Source organism: Cydia splendana, chromosome 7 (genome assembly GCF_910591565.1).
Source record: "Cydia splendana chromosome 7, ilCydSple1.2, whole genome shotgun sequence".
Lineage (NCBI taxonomy): Eukaryota > Metazoa > Arthropoda > Insecta > Lepidoptera > Tortricidae > Cydia > Cydia splendana.
In genome coordinates, this window is record NC_085966.1 from 11,235,259 (window position 1) to 11,262,080 (window position 26,822).

Here is a 26,822-nt window from a genome sequence, read left to right on the forward strand (position 1 = left end):
CTACATTTTTCAAATTTGCCGCCTTTTTCTACTGACAAGATCTGCTTGACCACGTATACCTACTAAAATAGGTGTTCCGCAATAATTGAATTATTTTATTATATTATAATATATTCATTATCCATTAGCATTTCAATTATGTTTATGTTTAACGAAGATATTGAAGCTTCAATTAATCGCTATTTCGTTCAGCTGTGTAAAAGAGCACACATATACGTTTTTACGCAAACATACACAACCTGGGTCTACCTAAAAAGGGGACACCTGGATTTGAAGTCCATCTTGTCAACAGTATGGTTGTCCTTTTTTGACAAACGGCATATTTAAAAGAGCAAGGAGAGCGAAATGATACTAGTTGCTGCGCCGTCAAAGAGAACAGACAGTGTTGGGGCCTTGGGCGAATGCCTTATCTTTCATTCGTTCAAACTTCAACATTCACCAGTGTTGCTGTATTTTCCTGATAAAAATTAATAGCAAAGAGTCTCAGATATGTAATTGCATTTTTAGGGTTCTGTACCCCAAGGGAAAAACAAACCAAAACGAATTATGCTGTCCGTACATGAGTCTGTCTGCCTGTCTGTCAGCGGACTCTATCTCTAAAACCGTTATAGGTAGACAGTTAAAATTTCTTCGTGGGATTACAATAAATAGTAATTTTTGGCGAATGAATGTGACGACCTCATTACCCGCTGGGTTGCCCAGTGAAATCAGTCAACGCAGTAACCATCGCTTAATTAAATTTAGATTTTTTAAGTTAAGTATATTAGCCATTTCTATGCATTACCTCTGGCCTGATGGACATGTATGAAATGTATAGTAAACATTTAGGATATCGCTATTATAAGGTACCTAATCCATTATAATCAGCATCCTTATTTATTATCTTGTGCGCAAAGAGTAAACTTGCTTATCTATTTTGATATTTTGCACACCAATATAATAAAGAACATGCATATTGGTTATCATCACATCAGCGCGGCGTGGATAGTAAGTAATAAACGAGCGCAAGCGCATCATCAAATTACACTTGGTCAATGAGCCGAGTCAATTGAGTACTATCAGGCGAGAGGCGCGACGAAAGAGGGACAAACAAGTTAAGCCACTCTAAGCCAGTCTCAGTTGATATCTCGGGAGAGATAGTTGTGCTTTTGCTCTTTCAATAATTCGAAACTAAGTAGACATGGTTAAAATACATAATTTCGGTGCTGGTCCAGCAAAATTACCAGAAGAAGTGAGTATTTTAGAAAAAATAAGCATATGTAATTTAAAATACTCAATTATTTAGTAGTATTTATGTTATTAGGCCTGAATAAATTGCTGTTTAGCAAAAATGTTGTCGCCCGCATATGTACCTACCTACTTAAAGCAGTGTTTTTACTTTTAAAGGTATACGACATAATCAAGAAAGAACTTACAAATTACGAAAACTCAGGAATAAGTTTATTGGAAACAAGCCATCGGACCGCCACTTATTTAAATTTAAACACAGAAATTCAAACGGTAGTGAGGAGATTACTGTAAGTAAATAAAATGAAAGTTACAAAAGTTTTTCTTATTTCGTCTGTGTAAATCAAAATGAGTATGACTTCGAGAAATTATTATACTTAACTTAACCCATTGATCGTAACAACATTTTGAAAGTATGTAAGTAAAATTACTATAATAAAAAAATAAAAAATCATTTATTTCAGAAAACAGGTTCCATAATATGGTTAGTAACTCTTAACTTAACAACTATGTTAGTTTATTTGTAAAAAGACAGGAGAGAAAGAGCACATAAAAATAGAACTAAAATTAAATTAAATTATAAAATAACAAGTACCTAACAACACAAAAATACACGCGACCACCCCCCTCCGTCGCCTCATGCATCCCATGGCCTCCTCATAACATGCAGATCCATGAAGCGGCCGAGGACGGGCGAATCCAACCTGTCCGCGATCATCTGCAGGATACTGTTGCCGCTCCCTCGCACACGTCGTATGACGGACGCTGACTTTTTGCGTATTATCGCATAAAAATCGTCGACGGCCGCGTCGGCAAACATGCCCGACGCGCTGCAATAGCGAGGGAGCCGCAACAGGGCCCTGAATGCGTTATTGTATTGCACTCTTAGTGCATTGTACGCCCGCTTCGTAAAGCTGACCCATAGACCACTCGTGTAAAAACTTTGGCAGTACGCCCTAAAAAGAGATAGTTTTACAGGCACACTACAGCGAGTGAATCTATGAGCCAGCATATTGCCGCGAACGGACAATGACCTTCGCTCACGTTCTATATCCTTATCATCTTTAAGGTCTTCGGATAGCACATGGCCCAGATATTTAAATTCTGTCACTCGTTTTAACGGTACACTGTTTAAAAGAAGCGGTGGAATGTATTGTGGCAACCTGTTCCTACCTTTGAAAATCATGAACTCGCTTTTTTTCACGTTATACCTTAAGCCATGAGTATCCGCATACCTTTCACATATATTTATCAGCTTTTGCAGTCCATAGAAAGACGGACTGAGCAGCACCATATCGTCCGCATAACTTATATTATTTACGCTGATATTATCCAGGCGGCAACCGATATGCATGCTACTCAGCTCGCCAATCAGCTGATCAACATATAGGTTAAATAACCTTGGCGATGTTAACCCTCCCTGTCTTACCCCACAGCTGAGTGAATACTCGTCAGAATACACATTTGCCCACCTCACTTTGTTCTTTTGATTACCATACCAATATGAAAAAAGACTGACAACCTCAGGTGCCACGCCTGTCTCCCTTAACCTGTTCCAAAGTAGATCATAAGACACGAGATCAAAAGCTTTGGAAAAGTCAAGGAAACATGCGTATATAGGCGATTTTCTATTGATATAGTAATCAACAGTGTGCTTCAGTGTTAGGATTGCGCATTCAGTACCTAATCCTTCTTGAAAACCAAACTGTGCATTGCATAGTTTTATATGTTGACTAAGATGAACGTCCAGTATTTTATCCAACACTTTAGCAACCACTGTAGCAAGCGAGATGGGGCGAAATAATACTACGTAATAAAAAACAAAAAGCAGATAAGCACAATTGTTTTTTTAATAATACGAACTTCGCATTGATTATAGATTATAGAGTCTGGCTACTGAAATATTACACAAATGTTTGGCGGGAAATTCAAAAAATCTTGGGCTGGTCACACTTTGTGTAGTAGGAATTATAGTTTTGGTACTAGAAAATATTTTTGATTTTCTGTGCACACGTAAGGTACCTAAGGATATAAGTTAAATATACGTTGACGTGCACTCAAAGTCAGCTCACATAATTTCTACCACTATGTAAAGTACAGTCAACGATAAACGCATATGTTAACACTTTCTCACCATATACCATTGTAACAAGGCGAAAAATGTAATGTAGTGTAAATAAAACCTAGCTCGATAATACCGTAATATTAATCATTCACAAAAAAAATACATTAGTACTATGCCAAATATGCTAAATGCTAAGTATTAAAATATTTATAGAGCACCAACCTCCTAGTTTGTTTACATTTGTTTAGGAGTTGTAAACATTGCAGTTTTTCGTTACACAACGCTACACATCGACTTCGCACATTGTCGTAATTATTTACGAGCTTAAATAATAGTTTGCGAACCTCACTCAGTATAGACATTATTAATATTATTTAAAACAAACCCCTTATAAACGGCAAACAATTTGAATGAATGACATAAATTGACAACTGACTTTTAGCTTTTTTTTTTAATCATAGACAATTGGTGATACAACAGCCAAATATCTGTCAACAATTTTTGGCTAGCCAGACTCTAGATTATCTATTAACCGAGAACAATAAATGGCCAAATATTATCACATCACTAAAATAAAAAAGTTTTTAAAAAGTTGCGCGGGAAGTATAATTTGACTTTGACAATCTTTTCTTTTGACGTGTTGTCTTGTACGAGAACTAAGATTTTTATATAATAAATAATAATATTTATTTAAGTATATTATTTTACTATCGTCAAACTGTTAAATGATATATATACTGGCTGTGGCTTATCCAACCTCGATCTCGATATTGGCGGATTCATCAAAACCTTGAAGGAGCCATAAACACACAAAATTTATCACGACTTTTCTGTTTTAGGAATGTGCCAGCAAATTACAAAATTCTGTTTCTGTCTGGAGGTGGACAAGGAGAATTTGCTGCAGTCCCTCTTAATCTGATTTCTCGGACAGGAACCGCCGACTATGTTGTTACAGGTAATTATTTCATAATACCATCCCTTATTTGTTTACATAATATTTTTCGGGTTCCGTACCCAGGGTTCCGTACTTTTTAGTATTTGTTGTTATAATACTTATAATGGCAACAGAAATACATCATCAGTGAAAATCATCTATCATGGTTCATGAGATACAGCCTGGTGATAGACAGACGGACAGACAGACAGCGGGGTCTTAGTAATAGGGTCCCGTTTTTACCCTTTGGGTACGGAACCCTAAAAATGAGAGTGTGACTTTGTTTCTATGGCGGTGGCTAGGGTCGTGTGACTCGTAAGTCCAATCCAATATGTCCATCCAATATGTGTAATCCAAGCGTAATCCAATATGTTGTAATAATAAGAAATAAATAAAGATATAATTGCAAACATAGGGCCATCCATATATTTTTTAATTGACTTCATTTATACTCACAGGCGCCTGGTCAGCGAAGGCCGCTAAAGAAGCTAAGAAGTATGGAAAGGTGAACATCGTAACGCCACCTACTGACCGTTACACGGAAATCCCCGATCAGTCTACATGGAAGCTAGACCCCAATGCTTCTTATGTCCACATCTGCACAAATGAGACTATACATGGTAATTATTAATTCATTTTAAAATTACAGTGCCCCTACAAGATTCTTAAGGACACATTAGGCTTATAGTTTGTAGATTTAAGTGGACTAGCAATTAGCAGATAAATTTAGTACAATGGTCACATAAACTATGGCCAATGAATAGTCAGACATTGATCTTGATTATCTAGAATTCTAGATGATTGGCAACAAGGTGAACACTTGAACAGGGTGGGCACCCTGAGGGTCTGTAGTCCTAAAACGTGCTTTTTAACAAAATGCTGGGGTTAAATAAACCTGGTCAAAGTTCAATTTACTTAAACAAATTACATTGCATACCTACTCAATGTTGAAACTATCACTGGTGTGTAAAGAAATACCCTACCTCAAGAATATCTAGTGTCAAAACACTTAGTAATATGGCCCTCCCTGTAAGCCCTTAAGGGGTCATCCATTAATTACGTCACACGAATTTCTAGGTTTTTTGACCCCCCCCCCCCCCCTTGTCACATTTGGTCACATTTGGCAAACCCCTCCCCCCTAGTGTGACGTCACATTTTTTCTACGAAATCGCCAAATCGAATTAAGTAAGTACCTAAGTATTATTAATATTTTATCAAAATATTTTTGACGATATAAATATTAGTAATTTTATAACCCAAAACTGCTTAGGAAAGAAAATTAAAAGAATAAAAACGATTATCGTTTTAAAAACTTGTTATTTAAATGTACAGCGAATAAAATAATTTTAAAATAAATTTCGGTTACTGATGAAGTTAAAGTGACGTCACAAAGTTTGTGTCTCCTCCCTCCCCCATGTCACAATATGTCACATTTTCTTGACCCCCTCCCTCCCCCTAAACGTGTGACGTAATTAATGGATGACCCCTAATAAGTATTGTCAGTTGAAGTACTTAGTGTGTTACTCTGGGTACATCCAGAAACATTAGTATAATCTTATAACTTGTCCTTATTTAGGAGATATTTGTAGGGCAATTCTTTAACCTTAAATACCGATTATTCTATGAATTCAATAGGGTCTTACCTCCAAAGCAAATCAAAGCAAAACCCTCATCTGACATCTGTCTTTAGTTGAGTGATAGAGAATGCTGCTAAACATTAACCTTTTCACACTCTGTATGTAATAAATAAACTTTTGCTACAATTCTGCTTATAATTTGTATTTTGTTCTTTCAGGCATTGAATTTGACTTCATCCCCGATACAAAAGGAGTACCGCTAGTAGCCGATATGTCCTCCAACTTTATGTCCAAGAAAGTTGATGTTTCCAAGGTAATAACTGATTTAATCAGTAAGATGATCAGTGATCAGCGAGACGGCGCTATGCCTGTATATAGCGACGTCCCGCTCGCATACCGGAGCGACGCTGCGACGTCATGCTTTATTTTAAATAACATATCCCTCTTTTTAGTTTGGTGTTATCTATGGAGGCGCTCAAAAGAACATTGGCACATCAGGAGTAGCCCTCGTCATCGTGAGAGAAGACCTATTGAACCAGGCGCTCCCGATATGCCCCTCCATTCTCGACTGGACCGTCAACGCCAAAGCTGATTCCATCCTTAACACGCCACCTATGTTTGCGTAAGTGAACTTAATAGTTTTTGTATTCGAACCCCCTTTCCACTCTCTCTTAAGTACATGGTTAGTTGAACAGATGGCGTGAAATCACATTTTACAATGTTCACGCAAACAATGATTGCGTTAAGGCGGTATTCCACCAGTGTGTGGCAAGCATATTCAGTACAAAAATCACAAAAATGCTTGTGCCGCATAGTGCCAGACACTGGTGGAATGGCGTCTTAACAACTTTTACAAGTGGCAATATCAGTACGTAAATGGTACGTATGTATGTATGACACTTTAGTTTGTACATAAAAAAATACAAAACAGCAAAGATAATAACAATAATAAGTGAGTAAAAACAAACTTATCTCTAAAAAGGGTCTCGGCGAATCCCTCACTGTATCCCACATTGTTGACTTCGTAAAACCCGGAACATCTGCTTTTGTAATAAGAAACCAGTTATCTTCATTCAATTTGCGCCCATTATATTTCCACTTTCATGTGGACATGTAAAACCCTAAAAAGAGAGTACTTCTAGCAGCTAGAATAATGATGACTGGTCTGGCCTAGTGGGTAGTGACCCTGCCTGCAAAGCAGATGGTCCTGGGTTCGAATCCCAGTAAGGGCATTTATTTGCGTGTTGCACTTATGCCCATAAAGCTTTGCTTATTAGTTTGGGGCTAATTTGATCTGTGTAAGATGTCCCCCAATATTTATTTATTTTATTTATATGGCCTATTCTAGCGAGATTACCGGGTCGGGTAGGCAAACAGAACGTTTGCCAGGGTCGACAGGTGCTAAAACTACAATTTTATATATTATTTCAGCATCTACATAATGGGTAGAGTACTCCAATGGATCGAAAGGAATGGAGGCCTCGATAAAATGGCTGAGCTGGCTACCAAGAAGTCTTCCATCGTCTACAACATCATCGAAGAGTCCAACGGATTCTACTACGCCCCAGTGGCCAAGAAGGATAGGAGCAGAATGAACATTCCGTTCAGGATCGGCTCGCCGAAAGGAGATGATGCTTTGGAGAAGGAGTTTTTGAAAGGGGCTGAGGCTTTAGGATTGATTCAGCTTAAGGGACACAGGTGAATATGACTTATTGATACACATTTTTTTTTAAATGATATAGGCAATAGGGCAGAGGAATCGCTTGATGGTAAGCGATTACCGCGTCCCATGGATATCTGCAATACCAGAGGGGTTGTGCGTTGCCGGTTTTTAAGACCGCAGGTCATTTTAAGACCAGGCTTTTAAGACCGCAGATTTAAACACGTATAGTCACCTGCAATAATATGTTACACAACGAAGGCCGCATAGATATATGACACGATCTTATTTGTAAAGCCATAAGAGCGTGTCACATATTTTTGTGGCCTTCGAAGAGTAACATATTATTGCAAGTGATTGTACATCAGTTCATTTTCGAGAATTTATATGGAGTCTCGTTGCGTAGTTCCTTAAGCCAACTTCCGTCTGCATCATCAGATCAGTTCCATTAATTACATTGCTTGATGTATTCCTAATTTCGGCTCAATCAGTTGTAGAAAAGAGGTAAATAACAATTAAGAATTAATTGGAGATGTAATTAATTCCATTTTGGTATCGGCATTTTGGTTTCTTACGATTGTATAAATTATGTACCTCTTACTTACAAAAAATATTTACGGATATTGCGCTATCCAAAGGTAAATCGATATACGAGATATTCAATAGCGGAATACTTTACAAACATCAGGTGACTGATAAGGCAATGATTATATTCTGTTGCTATGCGTTATCTCCAAGTAGCGGTTTTACATTTATTATTGTAGTGTTATACTTAGAACTTTATCTTATGGAACTGGTTTACAACCGGTTTTGGCAGATTTGTAATTATAATTCATGCTGGACATTCAACAATGTGTTTTAAACTAAAACATGACTTTTCAATATTATGCTAATCTGTTTGCGACAGCATATATCGCAATTTACATTGAAATTATTAATCAGACTTTATTTCTGTATTACTGTTTATAATTTAGTCGATCAGTACACAAGATATAAAGGGCTTATCTTTGCTGATTTTCTTATACAGTGTGGAAAGATAAGTCGGGCCCTGGAGGGAAACTACCTTAAATCCTTAAGCTGGCTCATTTTACTTAAAGGAGACATTCCTTTATTTTTAAAAAGAAACAAAACACAGTATTTTTTTTTTTTCTTCAATTTGGTTTGTCTAAAAAAATCTTGAGTACTAAATATTAGATTTTATGGATATTTTGTACGACAGACGAGTGTAAGACCTAATGTTTCTTGGAGAAATGTTATCATTAACATTAACTGTATCGACTAGTAGAATAAAATTGCGAGTTTTTATTTTTTTGAATTTTTAGTCGGTTCCAGTCTCGGGCGAGGCAAGCGAGTTTTAGAAAATATTTGAATGCAGTTTTGTTTCTTTTTAAAAATAAAGGAAGGTCTCCTTTAAGTAAAATGAGCCAGATTAAGGATTTAAGGTAGTTTCCCTCCAGTGCCCGACTTATCTTTCCACATTGTATATCTTTAAACAATGACATAAGTATATAAAGTATACGAGTACACTCCTTGATAGCGATTGGTAATCGCGGATGCGCTAATTCCCAGACTCAACGACAGGCTTCAATTGTATCACCACACAATCGCTAAAATTAGTCTTTGATTTCAGGGATGTCGGTGGGATTCGGGCGTCAACGTACAATGCCGTCACTGTCGAGGAAGTAGAGGCTTTAGCGAAGTACATGAAGGAGTTCTACAGTAAGCACTCTAAGTAATTATTTAAGTATATAGTTATTAAAGTACTAAATAAGGTCCGTTGATAGTATATTTGATATTATCTTTTGTATTTAGGGTTAATTTTGATGTTATCTTTTGTATTTAGAGTTATTGATTGGCTGTGTAACATATTGAATAAAATTTGTCGTTGAATTAATTTAAACATTTTAATTGCACCAACGTTTTACCCTTTACATTGCATTCAGCGATTTTCGATGCTCAAAATAAAGCCAACAGACAAACTAGGTAGAGTTAGACCAAGACAAGTCTGCAACAATTTTGATAGCACACCCAGTGAAGGTGTTATTATAAACGTCAAACTGGTATGAAATTATGACGTATAAATAACACTTGCACTGCGTGTGCTATCAAAATTGTTGCAGACTTGTCTTGGTCTAGGTAACTCTATAGTGAAATGGAAACTTACTTAAATAGCCTAAATTGGAAACTCAAACTTGACATAGGAGCCCCCTGTTTATTGGCAAAAAATGTACATTTTTTGCCAATAAACAGGGGGCTCCTGTCCCGTCATAATATCAAACGAAAATCTTTTAAAAATGTATAAAAGTGTTGTTAAAATATTGGTCACTTTTTAGCCAACTGCGACTGCCAAAATATTTGCTATGGGTAAAACACAGCCTTATAGAAAATAAATTTCTGGTTTTATGCGTATCAGCAACTTATTATGACGCCTGTTTATCAGTATTGTATGAAAGTATTCCACCACGAATCGAGGCGTGGCACTACGTGATCGTGTCAGATGTCAGAGTATATCGCCCGACATTTGACACAGTACCAGATTTATTTGAAATTTCTGTAATATCTTACCTCAGATGACCTTTATTTGTTGGCTACAAGTTTATTTGTGACGTTCCACGACAAAAGGTACCTTATGGCGGCTGGCGCTTACGTCGCATAGCGCCGCATTAATATTGGAGCGACGTTAATAATAGCGTAAGCGCCAACCGCCATAAGGTACCTTTACCCGTGGGACGTCACATTTATATTTTACTTATGGCTGTTTTAGGCGGAATTTTTGGGGAAAGCATTTAAAGGGATTATAAAAAAACAAAAGTTAAAAAATACTTATAAAATTTATTACACCATTAAAGTTTTTGTAAAAAATATTTACTGTTAATGTACCTATTTACTAAATGTGGTAATAAAATGTGATGGATGTATATCGACCTCTCACGATTGATTGAATGAGTATTCTTTTACTTTAGGGTCCTTCATTTATGTTATAAATGTATAATTTGACTAAATTACAATATGGTTATTCTTTTAGGTTTTAGATGGGCTACATTTAAAACAATACAAAACTGCTTAGGATTACGTTGTATGCAACCAGATCATAATAACATCTTGGCCGTTATTTTAATGTTAATAAAAGTACCCTTTTTGTTCAGATCTAGCAGTTCTATTCTAAGTCAGATAACATCAATTACCTTTCCCTAATATGATTAAGATATCCACATCTTAAAGCGTCATTTGTATAGGTACCTACAATGTACTTATCTCATTGTGAATATGGATATTACGTATTTAGTAACCGATTTAATTATACATAATGTACTGATATAATAATAATTTATTTGTTTCACTATGCATACCATGATATTATACTTTACATATTTATTTCGCTACTCTCAATACTCTCATAAAAATCATTCTGTACAATACACTCACAATAAAGGTATAAACACATTCACACACACATTCATACTCATTGTTAAGGTAGAAAATACAGTCCAGTTTATAATACAAAAAAGTTTGACTAAAATCGTCAACATAATGTATCGATCATATTTCTGTCGATATCAAAATATACAAAAAAACTGCATTATATACAAGAATATCATTTGATATTTTGGGAATTTATGTAAAAGAAATTGCCAATTTACAAAAGCCTGCTCGCGGGTATGGCAGTGATCGCCTAAAATTATTTGAGCATTTCTTTCGTTGATCATAATCTCAGGACATCAACACATTCACTGTTTGAGAAAAAAAAACTAAAGCCATTTACGTAGAAATCACTATTGTGCGCCATTATACTGGTTTGTGACATAAATTATAATAATATATTTGGTGGGGCTGTAACTATTAAACAGTGAGTGTGTTAATACACATTCTTTTAATAAACATTACAACTAAAAACTAAAGCTAACTGAATACAACATCTACAACTCGTCGGTCATTTCACGCAATAATTGCAAGTCTATACAGTTCAATAATATTGACTATTATTGTTCGGATACACCGAGAATTTAAACTAGTACGTAGTATTATGTAGTTTGACCAGAATACGACATAACGCAGTCCTTATAATGTTTACTGACCCTCACTGTCGCTGTCACTCTTATCTGAAAAGACAACAAGACGGTTAGCATTGCATCATAATTATAGAATATTATTATACTTATCGTAGTATGCTCATTGACTTATATATCGTCGGGTGACAAGCAAGTCACTAAGTACCACCACAAGTTCATAGCCATAGTGAACCATATTAGTACTAAAAGAAGGTCGATTTTTGTTTAATTTTTTTTTAGTAATTAGTGACTTGCTTGTCACCTGACGATATATTACTTCGTAAAGACGGACCCGTCTTTATATATAAGTAATTGAGCATTCTTGTTTGTGCATACCTACTCAGAAATTGAAACACTCGTCAACTGATAACGATTGTTATTGATGTAAAAAAATGGAAGTTCAACGGGTGACTCAATATCAGAAAACTATTTACGGTGCTGTGCGCAAACCAACTTTGTACTTAATTTCCAATAAAATAGCGACTACCTACTCATACTTAGCCAATATTTATTTGACAAGTAAACATAACAGAATAATTTATATTTGTTGCTTATATTTCTTGCCCTTATACTTTTTAATGACGTAACTATTTACGTTCCACTGATTATGATGTTTTTCCTCGACATGAGGAATTCTCAAATATTGATTATAGGTTTGCGTAATGGAAGTCGGTTGCCACATTATTTTTATTAAGTTACCGTAAAATGGGGTGAGTAGGCGCAAAACTGACATTCAAACCTCGATAACATTTTATTTTTACATATGCAAACTGAATGGTGTATATAATAAGTGTTCCGGACGTTTGTATTTTAGTTATTATTTTATTTTGGGTAGTTCCATTTCATAACTTTGACGATAAACAGGAAATCCCACCTCACCCCGTAGTCCCTCGTAATTGGGGTGAGATGGGTTTTCATACAAAGGTGATTTTGGAAGATTGTTGGATCGATTTTTTTTTATGAGTATTACTATAGCTCCATTTTAAATTGGAATACATTATTTTTGTAGCAGTAGCCTTAAAATCCCATCTCACCCCCCTTTCATCCCTACTCTCCCCATTCATAACCCAAGTCTCCCCGCGAACCCTACTCACCCCGTTTTACGGTATCTGTTAGTGCCGCAATTGTTATTTACAAGTGTAGGTTAGATTAGATTAGACAGTATTCAATAGAGCGATAAATAGCAATGTTTTTCTTGCACGGTTAATAGTTTTAATACGTTATAATGCTGTGAATGCGTACTTTGAATATTTCGTTTTAAAAATCCTATTATTAAAATATTGAATTGCCAAAGAGGTTTAGGCAGGGTACTTTCTATACTTATGAATATTTTAAACACGGGTTGTAAACAAATGTACGCAACCAGCATTTTAGCGTGCGAAAGCTGCAATTAAAATATAGAGGTGCATCTAATCTATGTGCCAAAACTTACTGACCTTTCTTACCCGGGTACGCATGCCTCTTTAGTCTGTCGTACAGATCTTCTTTCGTCCCGTATATACTAGCGTTTGATCGCGCTAAACTGTTCATTTTTCCGTTCATTCCGTTGTGCAAACTCTCTTTCATGTACGTTTCGTTGTAGAAGTTTGGCATTTCCCATCCGTCCTCTTCGTCGTCGTAGTAGTGTGCGTATGTGGAATGGTGGGAGGGCGCGATGGACTCCGCGTATGGCGTGTGCGCTCCGTAGTAGAAGTTGACTTGAGATCCGTTTTGGTCGATGGCTGGCGTTAGTGTTTTCTTTGGTTCCTTCTTCTTTGTCGACCTGTTGGAAAATAAGTTTACAAAAAGGTTCAGAAACTACGAACAAAACGCATGAAACAAGTACATTTTTCGGTCATTAATCGAGCGTTTCAACCGTCTCACTTTCTTGGACGCATTTTAGACGAATTTACTGAATTGCATGGCATTTCAAGTTATTGGGTGGAGATTTAGCGAGGGCCCTGTAGTTCTGGGTAGGTAAGTAAATAACCTAAAACGCTATCAAAATTCAATGACTCTCTACGAAAGTGAATCGAAACAAGCAAACTCTTCGTACAAATTCTGACTTTGCTCGATTCCAGGAGACTTAGTTATATTGTCGTGTCTCTGCGTGGGATAGGGGACGTAGCGTTAAATATTTATACGAAATGGTCTACGAGGGCCTATGTATTCGGTTAGGTACCTACATGTGGAAGAACGCTGCTTGCCTAACAAATTTTCTTGTTTTTTCCTGATTAAATTAAGAGGTAGGTAAGTATCTAAAAAGCAATTGGACGCTCCCATATCTACACAAAATCGACTTACACCGGTAACAATCATTTCAATTTGTCGGATTACAGTAGGGTAGATAGGACCTTTGGAGTTCGATAGCGTACAAATGCCATTGAAACCGTTTGGATGTCAGGCAGCGCATTCTGCCAGTCTGTGGCGCACTTAATTATGCGATCGGAAATTCGATACGAAACGCAATCGTTGTAAAACGGTATCGAGTCGTATGGTGCTGTCCGACAACGAAGCTATGTTTTTCGCTCTTTTTACATTGGGTTTAAGCTCTTTCTTTATGGTGGTTTCGCATGTGATCGGTACGTAACGATGCATTTTTTTTATTATTTATTCCATGTGTATAAATCTACCTATTTACTTAATTGATGTGTGCTTTATGAAATAATGAGGCGAATCAAATTATTTGTTACATTTAAGTGGCAGGTACTTCACACCCCGGAGTTTACTTCGAATTTTACGCTAATTGGTAAAGTTAGACCAAGAAAAGTCTGCAACGATTTTGACACACGCAGTACAAGTGTTATTTATACTTACATCACATAATTTCACGGAAGTTTATCAGTCGGCGTCATATAAATCAGTTTTGTTTACCTACCTTTCTTTTAGAGCGTGTAAAGTGTCAATTTTTCGAGAATCGGCAAGTCGGTGAAAATTAAGTTCAATGGAGGTACCCATTGTAATTTAATTACATGTTTCTGAACTAGACTCACCTCGCGCAGATCATCCATACAAGCAGCACCAAGAATATGATAAAGATGACACCGCCGGCGACTCCACTGGCGATGTACGCGAATTCACTCTTGTCTCTGCAATGGCGTCCGGTGAACGAGCCCGTGCACCGGCAGGACGGCTCGCCTCGCGCGTCTTTAACGCACTCGCCGCCGTTGTCGCAGAATTCTAGGCACACGTCTGTAAATAATAAAAGTTAATATAAAACACAGCCGCATGTGCAGAGCGTGCAAGGAAGAAGAGGTAACAACAAAACATAGGTAGACTGTAAACAGTAAGTATACAGGAGCACATAATAAATAATAGTACCTACTAGTTACAGAAGACTCACTCTCTAACAAAACGCGTCTGTTACGATCAGGACAGATATGGCCGCTAGGTGGCGACAGCGCCACGCGCGGCTTATTATGGCTAGCCATCAAAATTGGTGTGGAACGGATGTACTTTTAGCTACCTGTAGCAAAGCGACGAAATCGCGGAGTGAGCCACGCCTGACAGGAGCAAATATTTAGAGATTCCGTGCACACTAAAGGACGCAGTTAGTAAGTAAACCAACATATATACGGCACATTATATGATAGGTCTTTAAAAATAAGATTAAGGTTGCTAAAAAGTTTTTTGATTAAGTAAATACTTTTGGAAATAATCGCTCCGAAAGACAAAACTATTGTGTCGCCTCCCCTCTAACTTTTGAACCGTGCATGCAAAAAATATAGAAACAAATTTATTTTGCAGATATGTAATAGTTAATAAAGAGTAAAGTAGGTACTACGTGGTAAAACTTCACGCAACTTTTGACTGTATCAGTGTTCTTGAGGTTCGTTGTGGTATGACCTTTACAAGTCAAACATATCTATCATGGGAAATCATTGAGCCTTACACGAAAGTGGCTTGGGAAGTAGATTCTTTGAAGTACGCCTACGTCAAGTCAAAGTAAGTAATTACTGAGATGAAAGTTATGAAACCGCCTTCTATTTCGGGTGTTTATTGAAATTTGAATCATGTATGAACTAATAACGCGAAGAGATTCAACGGCAAGTTACTTGGTAAAGTAACTTGGTAAATTTAATAATAATTGATTAGTGAATTATTATAGTTGATTGGTAAATCTATGTCGAACGTTTGTTCTTGAGTTGTATGTGTCGTGTAGGTGTACCTACCTAGGTATTTTGACTGTATCTATCTATCTAGGTAGAAAAATCATCACCAGGAATTAAAAAACAGTTCTGTACTGGGGGAAAAAATGAAGTTTTAGTAATAATCATGGAAGTTTCGCTATTTCTGTAAAATTTATTTATTTCTACAAACAGCTCAGTAATCCTAAATCTAATTTCAACAAACAGACTTTAGTAAATGGAGCATTAAACAGAGTTCAGTATTTGTTACAATCAATTTTCATTACTACTAAAATTCTCCGAATTTTACTAGTAAAGTTTGCGATTTTTGGAAAAAGCATCTGTGATTTCAAGTTATGATTTTAGTAAACGTCTCAATTACATAGTTTTGTAATATCTAAAAAACGAGTTCGCGGGAATATCATTACCCCATTTAAAATAACAATTCAGTTGTTACTATAGCGACATTACAAAGTTTACTGGTATTTAGTAGAGAGACTTGTTGTGTTTATGTTCATTGTTGTACCAATCACTAAACGAGTTTTGTAATACCAACACAACGAATGTTACTGATTTTAGTAAAATTTACTACTTGCTACGTTCATTTGGTTAGAGTTAGTACTGTGTCGGATGTCGGGCGGGCGTGGCTCGTGTCTTATTTGTTTAAAATATACTTAAGTTAAATAATACATTTAGGATATATTGTGCGCCATGGACATAATTAACCCGCGACCTATACTGTGTAGTTGGGGTCTACAGGAATATACTATTCTGCTATTTCGAGCTAGCTCTTGTTATTCTAGTGATAATGACATCATAGGTAAATCTAAACTGTTTGCAATTCCAACCTCCCTAGCACAGGTGCGCCGCGAGAGCATGTTGCGCGCGTAATAACTACTAGTCTCTTTCTGACTGTATGAATAAGAAAGGAATGGGTAGAATATCTCGACAGGCTTTTATAGTGTCTCTTTAGCACAGAGCATAATACCAATTGCTTTTTTATTCATACAGACAGAAATAGAGACGGATAGCTACCACGCGCGCGACATGCTCTCGCGGCGCACCTGTGGTAGGGGCGGTGGAATTGCAAACAGTTTAGTTTTTGCCTGTGACGTCATTATCTCTAGAATAACAACAGCTAACTTGGAATCGCAGTACAGTTTAGTAAAACCTGTGACGTCATCGTCTCCGATATTGCTAAAGCACTCTTATACACCGTGTTTTTATTGAATTCCGTTAACTTCGGGGTATAGTTAAGTACGTTTATAAGAACTAAATGGCATAGTTAATTTTCAAAAAAAAAATTTTTTTTTGTTTTCTTTTTTGTTTTTTTTTTTGTTTAAAAAGTAATTAAATGTAGCATATAGCGTTGTTGTAACACGGGCATTACATTTAACTCAACCAAACAATTGAAATCTGTGACATCCATACAACCATTTCCAGTCGCCGTTACGACGCGGTGTTGACACATCTTGTGTCGACACCGTATGTTTCGGTCACAATTCCAGTCGCAGAGTCGTCGCCGTGTCGACACAGTTACCAGAAATGGGGAAGGGTCGACACATGACACAAAGTGACATAAAGTGTGGTCGCCGTGTGCACACATTGTTTCGGGTTTGCGACTACTTTATGCCAAAATCATTCGTTCATTCGTTCATTTTGTTCCTGTCAAATGGAAACTGTCAGATGGAAAAATACTTAAATAAAAATAAGTGACATTAATACGCCATCTCTAAAACGGATTACAAGACGTAATTATATATTGTTTGCATTTATATTACAATAGGACTTAAATTATTATGGGGAATTAAACTGCTCGAGTGATTTGATAAACTAAGTGTAATATAATCAACGCGCCACCACATTGTTTTAGTTTAGCCGGAAATGAAATTGTTTACTTCTCAGTGCCTGTGTTCATAACTATATTATTTGAAGCATTTTTAGTACTTCGATGCGTATACTATACTTAAATAACAGAAATAACGCTTTACATACTACGAAACTTGTTAATTATGATGTATAAATATGGTTTAAGGCTGAGAAATATTGCAGTCACAAAGTAGTTGCAATGTTTCGACTTTGTGTCGACTCTGTGTTGACACATGACACGCGCTGTCAAAAGTAATAACAAAGTTACTGGTATGTTACTGGATTTGCAAAATGGCTCCTTGTGTTGATTTGTTTTCAGATATTCTCAAAGTGTAAAAATGCCGTGGTCAGAGATGGGCATTAATCGATTAACTGTTTATTCGACTAATTAATGGAATAAAAAAAGTTAATTCTCAAATTTTAATCGTGATTAGTTTAGTCGACCTAACATAGATTGAAAGTTGACAGGGGGCCATTTTTGTACGTAAAAATAATAGAAATGTCTTGCATGCAGATGGTAGCAAAACACTTTGTCATAAAAGTCGAGATGGGTGTCGATATATAGGTTTTAGGGAGTGCCGATTTCGAAAATAATGACCATTTTGGAATCCGAAATGGCGGCCATGCACTGTGTCATAAAAGTCGTCATGGATGTCGTTTTATACGTTTTAGGGGGCCCCAATTTTGAAAATGATGACCATTTTGGAATCCAAAATGGCGGCCATGCACTATGCCATAAAAGTCGTCATGGGTGTCGTTTTATAGGTTTTAGGGGGCGCAGATTTCGAAAATGATGACCATTTTGGATTCCAAGATGGCGGCCATGCACTATGTCATAAAAGTCGTCATGGATGTCGTTTTATAGGTTTTAGGGGGCCCCGATTTAGAAAATGATGACCATTTTGAAATCCAAAATGGCGGCCATGCACTATGTCATAAAAGTCGTCATGGGTGTCGTTTTATAGGTTTTAGGGGGCGCAGATTTCGAAAATGATGACCATTTTGGATTCCAAGATGGCGGCCATGCACTATGTCATAAAAGTCGTCATGTATGTCGTTTTATAGGTTTTAGGGGGCCGCGCTTTCGAAAATGATGACCATTTTGGATTCCACTTTTATGACAAAATACGTAGCCGCCATCTTGGATTATAAAATGATCATCGTATTCGAATTCTGCACTCCCTAAAACCTATAAATCGACATCCGTGACGACGCAAGTTATCTTTATTTTCAGATCTAACAAATTGCTACAGAATACAAAGGACAAAAAAGAAGCGAGGAGGTAATGAAACAAGCAAAAATACAGATGATTCCTCGACGCAATTGGGTGATTCTTAAATTGTGTCCAGATTTTTTTTGTCATAAAAGTTTTTATTTTTCACATATTACTCTCACAAGTTCCGTGACATTTCGACCTTGTAATTTTTTAAGTAAATGTTTTTGTTTATCTATGAGGATCTCACTAGAATAGTATAATCATGGTATGTTTATATTTGATGAATGAAATAGTAACGCAAAAAAAAAATATATTTGTGTCTTATATTCCTGCCGAAGACTTTTATTTTACCTTTTCCTTCTACACAAGTTTGGCCAAGTAATAAGAATTTAGGGCTCTCAATTTTATTTTGACTTCTACAACAGTAAAGCTACGAGGCCATGTTTGGTATCGTTTTCGTATAAATTCGCAGTACCAAATTTAGTTAAGGTATCACATTGACACCATTCCGAAGTAAAAACATATAAACTTATTAAAATACTTTCTTTTAAACTCCTCTTCACGCTTAAACTGCTGAACAGTTTTAATTTAAATTTGGTACACATATATTTTGAGTCCCGAGACAGGATATAATAAGTTATCTCAAAAATCATCCTTTAAAGGTGTGAAATGAGGTGTAGGGGGGAATTCAGAATTGACTTCTTGAAGTTAATACTGTTTAAGTTTAGGTTTGAAGTCATGTTTTTTCATCATTTTTAACTAAATCAAAGATGTAGACCATCCCAAATTTCATATAAATCGGTTCAGCGGTTATTGATTTCCCGTACAAATTTCCACGCCACTTTTCACACCTTCAAAAGATGATTTTGGTTATAAGATCTATCCTATGTCCTGTTCCGGGACGCAAACTATTTCTATACCAAATTTCAACGAAATCGGTTCAGCGGTTAAGCGTCAAGAAGAGTTTCAAAAAAACCGGCCAAGTGCGAGTCGGACTCGCGTATTAAGGGTTCCGTACATTAAGTCCGACTCGCGTTTGACTGCACATTTCTAATAGGTTTTCCTGTCATCTATAGGTAAAGAACTATTTTGTGTTTTCAGACGGACATACATACAGACGCACGAGTGATCCTATAAGGGTTCCGTTTTTTCCTTTTGAGGTACGGAACCCTAAAAAGATTTATTTTTATTTTGTGGAATGGTGTCAATGTGATATCTTAAATGGATTCAGCACCCCAGATTTATACGAAAACGATACCAAACACGGCCTAGCACCTTCACTGATATAGATATATCAAGATAAAATTGAGAGCCCTAAATAAACTTTCAAGAGCGGATATCTCAAAAACTATTCAACATATCGAAAAAATTGATTGAATAAACTTGTAACAAATTAAATTAACTTTCATTTTGTATAAGTGGCCATGTCGCTGAGATGCATAGTTTCCGAGATATAATCGAAAAACGGGAAAACCTTCGGGACCTTCAAAGTCCCCTCTCTCCCCCCCGCTCAAGGGCTACGGCCGGGGACTTTTGATATGTTCACCTCCTAACTTGTCAAACCGAGTTACGGAGTCAAAAATTGTGTTCCGAGCATTTCCCTCTACAACTTTTGGAGCATTCGTTGCCTGACCTAAGTAGCTTATTGAATTTCTTTAAAAACTTTTCTGTAAAAGGTTGACGGGTGTTGGGTGTTTATATGGTTTCGGTCGATTATTATCATTTGCATTGCCCATGATGACTTACTAGAATTACGAGCACACGAGACACTAATAGTAGTTTGACAAACCTTGGTTTTCAAGAGGTATTTTATATTGACATTTGCTGTCACAAATTTGCTGTCAGATTTAGTCGCAAACCGCACGCAAAGTGCACACAAATGTGTCGACACCTTGTTACGGAAAAGTGTAGACACGGCGACGACACTTTGTTTCGAAACAATTCTAGACACATTGTGTGGACTCTGTTACGACACATCTGACATTTAGTTACCACTTTGTGATTCTGCGACTGGAATGGTTATATGGGATATCAATGTCATTTCGTACATCAATCGACCGAGATTGTACTTAAGTTTAGTAGCAAATGTATGAACTCATTCTAAACACTAATCAATATGTAAGCCGGCCCTAAGGCAAGTGTACACGCTTGTAGAGGCCTTATAGTAAAAAAATAAATTATGGATTATCTCCGAAATGGACTTAATTAGAACATCGGTGTCTTTGAGAAAGTTACTTGATTTAAGCTCACGAATGCACCCTTGAAATTAACGGAAATAAAAAAAAACACGGTGTAGAATTACAAAACGGTTAGTTTTCACCCATGACGTCATCACCTCCGATATTGCTAAAGCACCTCTCGGAATAACAAAACCACTCTTGCATACTTCAAATTACAAATATAAAAGTAGTATATCCTACTAATAGAAATTGCAAAAGTCAAGTTGTTCCTATTAGTTGACTCTCCTTGTCCCCGGATTAAGTTTTATTTTTGTAATTCTAAGTGTATTTTTGTTAGTTTTTCTCTCAGACCTACGTACATTTTCAGTGAACATTTGTGGACGATATTAGTCGTCATTGTACTTTAACCACGTCGCTAACCCTTTCATTTTATTATTTTATTAAGTAATTAATAGCGCCATATTAACAACACCATTCGATAGTGCTGACACGGTTAGATAACTATCCACTTACCCTATGTACAAATCAAGTCGTAAATATAGTATATTTAGTAATAGTCAAATATAAGAAATCTATTTATGTATTTTAATTTTTTTATGTTCTTTGGTATTTGAACTTTAATACTACCACGATACAGCCGCTTTTTAAACGACATTGTTATTTTGGCACGCGCTGCACAGCAGCTGACCGCTCGCATAAAAGAAACCATGGCTTTTGTTTAACAGATTAGGTTCTTTTCTTAGGTGTAAAAATAATTTGAGTAAATTCATATATACTATAGGATGGATTTTACCTTAATTATTTTCTTACCTATACAAACTTTTCCAGTGCCGTTGAACCCAGGTTTACATTGACACTTGAACTCGCTGGTCTCCGGGATGAGGAGACAATACGCGTTGGTGTCGCAGTGCATCTCTGGGCCGCTCATCTCACATGGGTTCGTACATTCCGTTTGTGATGTCTGTAATGTTTAGAAATATCGTTTTAATGTTGATAGACATTCAAATGATCTAGAATGCAGTTGAGGAGTCTTTTCAAAAGGGCTTATTTCTCTATGTACAGTTACACCATACAAAAATAAGCCCTTTTGAAAAAATACTTCTCAGTTGGTCGATATTGCGATTTGAGGCTTTATTTATTTAATTTATTATCGCCTGTGTTTTGCTTGTAAGCATACGTTTTTCTTTAGGAAGGAAAAAAAAAGTCTAGGTAATTAACGCAGGGGCCTTTTGTGCGTATGAAAACCGCGTATACCTACTCCCCAATAGCATTTCAGCTTGCCTTGAACCATTCTTTGAGCTCAAATGAATTACGCGATCACTGCATCCATTGACAATGTATCATATTAGCTATATTATTTCGTAGTTTTTTTTGGTCTATTAGCGCAAGCGAGACTTGAACTCACGATTTATCAATTTGCAAAAAAAAAGTTAAAGACTCCTAAAAGGGCTAAATACTCACAGCCCCAGGTCCTCTCGTGCTGGTATTGATGGGGCACGGCACGCAGGCGGTCTGTTGGGCCTCCGACTGGTATGTTCCCTTCTTGCATTGGATACATGTGTTCTGAGTCACGTTTAAGTACGAACCTGGAAAAGGAACATTAATTTTAATAATGCACTAGTACAATATAAAATCTGTCGCATAAGTTTAAAAATGTAATTTAATTCCCTAGAACGGTTTTCGTATAAAGTTTATCTAATATTTCAAATCTGTGCCCTGTAATTGTGCAAAGCATGAAGGGTAACATCATAACATGGGGGAACAGACCCAACGCAAGAAACTACAACTGTCCCAAGGCATTAACTACCTGCAACACACGTGGTAAACATCTTAAACGTGTTAATAATATACGAATTCGTACCCCTCGTGCAGCGATCGTGAATATTATGTAGGTACTTATACAATGTACCTATAGTTGTAAAGCATAGACTCTTTAGTAAAGGCAACCCCTATGGCGGGATTCTCGGGATCCCAGTTACGGAAATATGTGTTCACCGTAACATAACTAGTTCCGCTTGTCTGAATTTGCTATGAGCTTCCTTTAGGTCGGAAAATCAACCGCATTATATATTTTACACTAGGTTTCTCTATGTTGCAAGTAATATTACGTTTGTATTGTAGGATTAGGTTGGATAATATTTGTTGATTGTCCCTTGTTTGTTAGGTTATTCTTATATATGTTGATTCATGCAATCGTCAAAGATGTCATGTGATTTTTTTCGAAAGGCGAAATCCGTAATCTAGCATTACTGTGACTGTACTGATATGTGACTTACCAGCTCTGCATACAGAAAGAGAGCGCTGGTCAGCACTAGGTACATAGAAACCCCTGTTTTGTTATGTTGTCTACCTAATTTCAAGGGTACGCTAAAGTGCGGCGCGGCCCCCGTCGTTTCATATCTCCAACATGGACTTACCAGCTCTGCATACAGGGAGTGAGCACTGGTCAGCACTAGAAGCCCCGGTTTGTGGCGTGGTCGTGGTAGTCACCGTCGCTTCATATCTGTTCAAACATGGACTTACCAGCTCTGCATACAGAAAGCGAGCACTGGTCAGCACTACATAGAAACCCCTGGTTTCTTATGTTGTCTGCCTAATTTCAAGGGCACGCCAAAGTGCGGCGCGGCCCCCGTCGTTTCATATCTCAAACACGGACTTACCAGCTCTGCATACAGGGAGTGAGCACTGGTCAGCACTGGAAGCCCCGGTTTGTGGCGTGGTCGTGCCGGACGGGCAGGACGCACAAGCCGCTCCGCTGCCCAGCGCGCGCCACGTGCCTCGCGGGCATGGCTCGCAACCACCGTCGCTGCCCAGTTGTTCGCCTAAACAAAGTTCATTTGTTAATCAAGTGCAGAAATCGTTTGTGACTTAACAACCAAAGTAGAAAGAACTTCAGGGCGCTAACCCTGACTTGGACTATATTTCCAATATAAATGTGATCTTTGATTACGCGCGCATACTTGATATGGATCTCATGGTCACACTGATTATCTAAGTCGTTACTTTTAGAAATCTATGGGAATATCTTAGTAAAAGTTCCGAAGTGCCTCCTTGTTGCTAATTGAGAATAAATTACGAGCCAAATTAATTCCCCGTACAGAAGTACCCAAAAATTGGGCACCCGTTGAAGACTTCGTCCAATGATAAGAAGAAAGGCAGCGTTATAAGTTATCTCGGACGATCATATACTCGTAATACCTACTTCAGGGCCGTCTTAAACTATGCTGGGGCCCTTGCGCGCATAAGAATTTGGGGCCCTTTTGGAAAGTAAAGAAAGCAAATTGAACTAACATTTTTCTACTATGATCTTCTATTTATTATGGGTATATAATCACACTAATCAGAAATCTACTGCTACTGTCTGTCCTTCGGGGACCCCCTGAGGATGGGGACCCTGGGCACGGGCCCCGTGTGCCCTTATGGTAAAGACGGTATTGACCTACTTCCTTGAATACATACCTGATGGACAGTCGTCTCTACACTCGGCCGCGGATACGGCTTCAGTGGCGCGAGTAGTCTGTCCTCTCGGGCATGATAAGCACGAGAAGGCCCCTTCTCGTGGTTGGTAGGAACCATGCCCGCAAGGGCGGCACAGATCCGCTTCAGCGTCGTAGTATTTACCGGCGGCGCATCGCTCTGAAAAGTAGTAGAATATTGATTAAATATCTGGTGATACTGATAAGGTTACAATTTATAATAAAGTGTGATCATTTTCCCCTTTTGACAACACTCTAATTCAAAATGCTACAGCGATGAGTGTTACAACAAAATGCAACGGCTTTTGAGTAAGATTGCCGCATGTCTACCACCAGAGTTCTACTACTTGATCAATGCCCCAGCGAGATTTATTATTGTCACTTTGTTATTGGAACTTTGTGGCATTCGTTCTGGACTGGCTCGGACGCCTTGCTACCATATAATTTTAGAAAACCCTATTACTAGCCGGTAGTCTAGGTCTTTTGATTTATGTCCTTACTCCTTATATCATCAACTTCAGTGCTACTGGTATGGTTGAGATTTCAATGTCAGCACGATGGTTAATGGCAGCAGCTACTTAGATACGTTTGGACAAGTAGGTAGTTATATATTTTCTTTAAATAAACCGTAACTTACCTTTGCAATCCGCTGCACTTCGTGCCCCCGTTGCTTGCGTGACTCCGGGTTGTCCTGCGATAGCGGGGCAAGGGGAACATTGCAACTGGCCAGCCTCCGACTGGTAGGTGCCTGATGGGCACGGCTTGCAGCTGTCACTGGCTGCGTCCAGGTATGTACCGACCGCGCACGCCACTGGAAAGAATACAACAGATCCAGATCTACAATAAACTGCCTAATAATATCAGAAACATAAAAAATCTAAATTCATTCACATCAAAATTAAAATTATTATTAATAGAGAAGGCATACTATTCCGTCCAAGAGTTCATGGAAGATAGCTTCTTTTTGTAATTACGAGTACCAGGTACTAATACTAATCCCCTGTGTAAATAATAATATAGGTACAACTATTTAATTGTTAGTAGAAATAAGTTAAGAAAATGTTTTAATTAAATTTAAAATTAGGCTTAGTTCTAATGTTCATAAACTACCTAGAAGTAAGATTTATTTGCAATGCCCTAACAGGGTGCCATGTGTTCTCACAACCTTTTACTGTAACAACTAAATGTACCATGGTTTCGCAATAAAGAATTCTATTCTTCTTCTTCTTCAACAGTTTTATAACGAATTCTCACATTTCGAGAGTGAGAGTCACCTGTGTGTGGAGTTCTGGCAAGAGTGCCCAGCTCAACGCTGTAACGCTCGCAGTCGCATCGATTAAGCAGGCTTGCGGCAGGTCATTAAATGGATGATCGCTTTGGGTTATGTAACTAAAATCCTGGAAGTCACGTTTAACAGTAATCCCAATCGATCTATCTATAATATTGTTTTACTTATGCCGAATTAATAGTCTTCGGGCGGTTTGAGAGCTTTCAACATTCAAGTTGACTACTTACTAAAACCTAATGCCAATGATGTCTAGTTTTAGTTAGGTTTAGGTCAGATGTTAGTGTAGTCGGTCTCACAGAAACGATTTATTGCGTAAATTCTTGATATTATTTAGATCGTTGATCGGATTCCTAGTTGCTTTAGTTAGATTGAACTGTGCAAGCCAAAGTAAGGAGAATGAAGGAAGGAGGAGGAGAATTGCGTGATGCTTACCACAATCAGGAGCCATTACCACCTGGCCCATAGGACAGGCGTAGTCAGATACCAATTCTAAACTAGCCGGGTCTGGCACAGTATTCGGGAGAATGTTTCGCACGTCGAATTGTTCGTCTTCGAGGATAAGTTTCTCCAGTAATCTTTGCACGGTGGAGCGCTCGTTGTTGCCACCGTGGATTACTGGGTCGCTGGAAAAATTAAATTCGCAATGTCAGGAAATTACTCGGTTATATAATGGTGTATAAACCTTATTCAACAAGTTTGAATTTATGGATATGGGCTAGACTTTTGCAATTAACTCTGTTTCATATCGAGATAAAACATTCTTTTATTAATTTACTTCTTTCTGGCTCAAAGTCTCATCCACTTCTAAAGGTCTTCCCCTTACTAATTGAAATTGATATAATATCTGTGCTCAAGTGAAGGAGCATGCAAACTTACTTGACTGCCGGGAAAGCGATCTCAATGTTGTACGTATCACCAACTTGGCGCCCCTCCCTATTGCTTCGAGTCCTAAGTGCAAGAAAACAACATGCAATAGTGAGGAAGAACATGCTTTTAATCTAATAGTGCTTACAATCGAAAGTATAAACAGTGTCTATTCTAAAGTACCTAATTAGAATGTTGTGTAAGAAATGTGTCGCAACACATGCTTTGGGTTCTATTTAGTCTAGTGCACTACCTCAATAGGTATACTTTTCAGAAATTGCTTTTGTGCTCCTATTACTCCAACACCTGTC

General features: G+C 37.5%; 2 protein-coding genes across 2 annotated transcripts in view; one reads left to right on the top strand and one right to left on the bottom strand.

Annotated features, from left to right (window-relative positions):
• Positions 1-1,079: 1,079 nt before the first annotated feature.
• Positions 1,080-9,353, top strand: LOC134792140 (probable phosphoserine aminotransferase). The gene is made up of 8 exons (XM_063763357.1): positions 1,080-1,231; positions 1,387-1,517; positions 4,132-4,247; positions 4,685-4,846; positions 6,022-6,116; positions 6,256-6,425; positions 7,235-7,501; positions 9,094-9,353. The coding sequence occupies exons 1-8, from the start codon at positions 1,181-1,183 to the stop codon at positions 9,197-9,199; spliced, it is 1,098 nt and encodes a 365-aa protein (XP_063619427.1). The 5' UTR covers positions 1,080-1,180; the 3' UTR covers positions 9,200-9,353.
• A 922-nt stretch (positions 9,354-10,275) lies between these two features.
• Positions 10,276-26,822, bottom strand: part of LOC134792153 (uncharacterized) — a 115,987-nt gene continuing 99,440 nt past the window's right edge. The window contains exons 27-36 of the mRNA XM_063763374.1: positions 26,524-26,595; positions 26,080-26,270; positions 24,997-25,170; positions 24,343-24,519; positions 23,544-23,705; positions 22,345-22,469; positions 21,694-21,844; positions 14,485-14,683; positions 12,949-13,274; positions 10,276-11,563 (exon numbers count right to left, since the gene is read on the bottom strand). Coding sequence (XP_063619444.1) covers positions 11,532-11,563; positions 12,949-13,274; positions 14,485-14,683; positions 21,694-21,844; positions 22,345-22,469; positions 23,544-23,705; positions 24,343-24,519; positions 24,997-25,170; positions 26,080-26,270; positions 26,524-26,595 — 1,609 coding nt within the window. The 3' untranslated portion in view covers positions 10,276-11,531. The remainder of the gene's footprint in view (positions 11,564-12,948; positions 13,275-14,484; positions 14,684-21,693; positions 21,845-22,344; positions 22,470-23,543; positions 23,706-24,342; positions 24,520-24,996; positions 25,171-26,079; positions 26,271-26,523; positions 26,596-26,822) is intronic.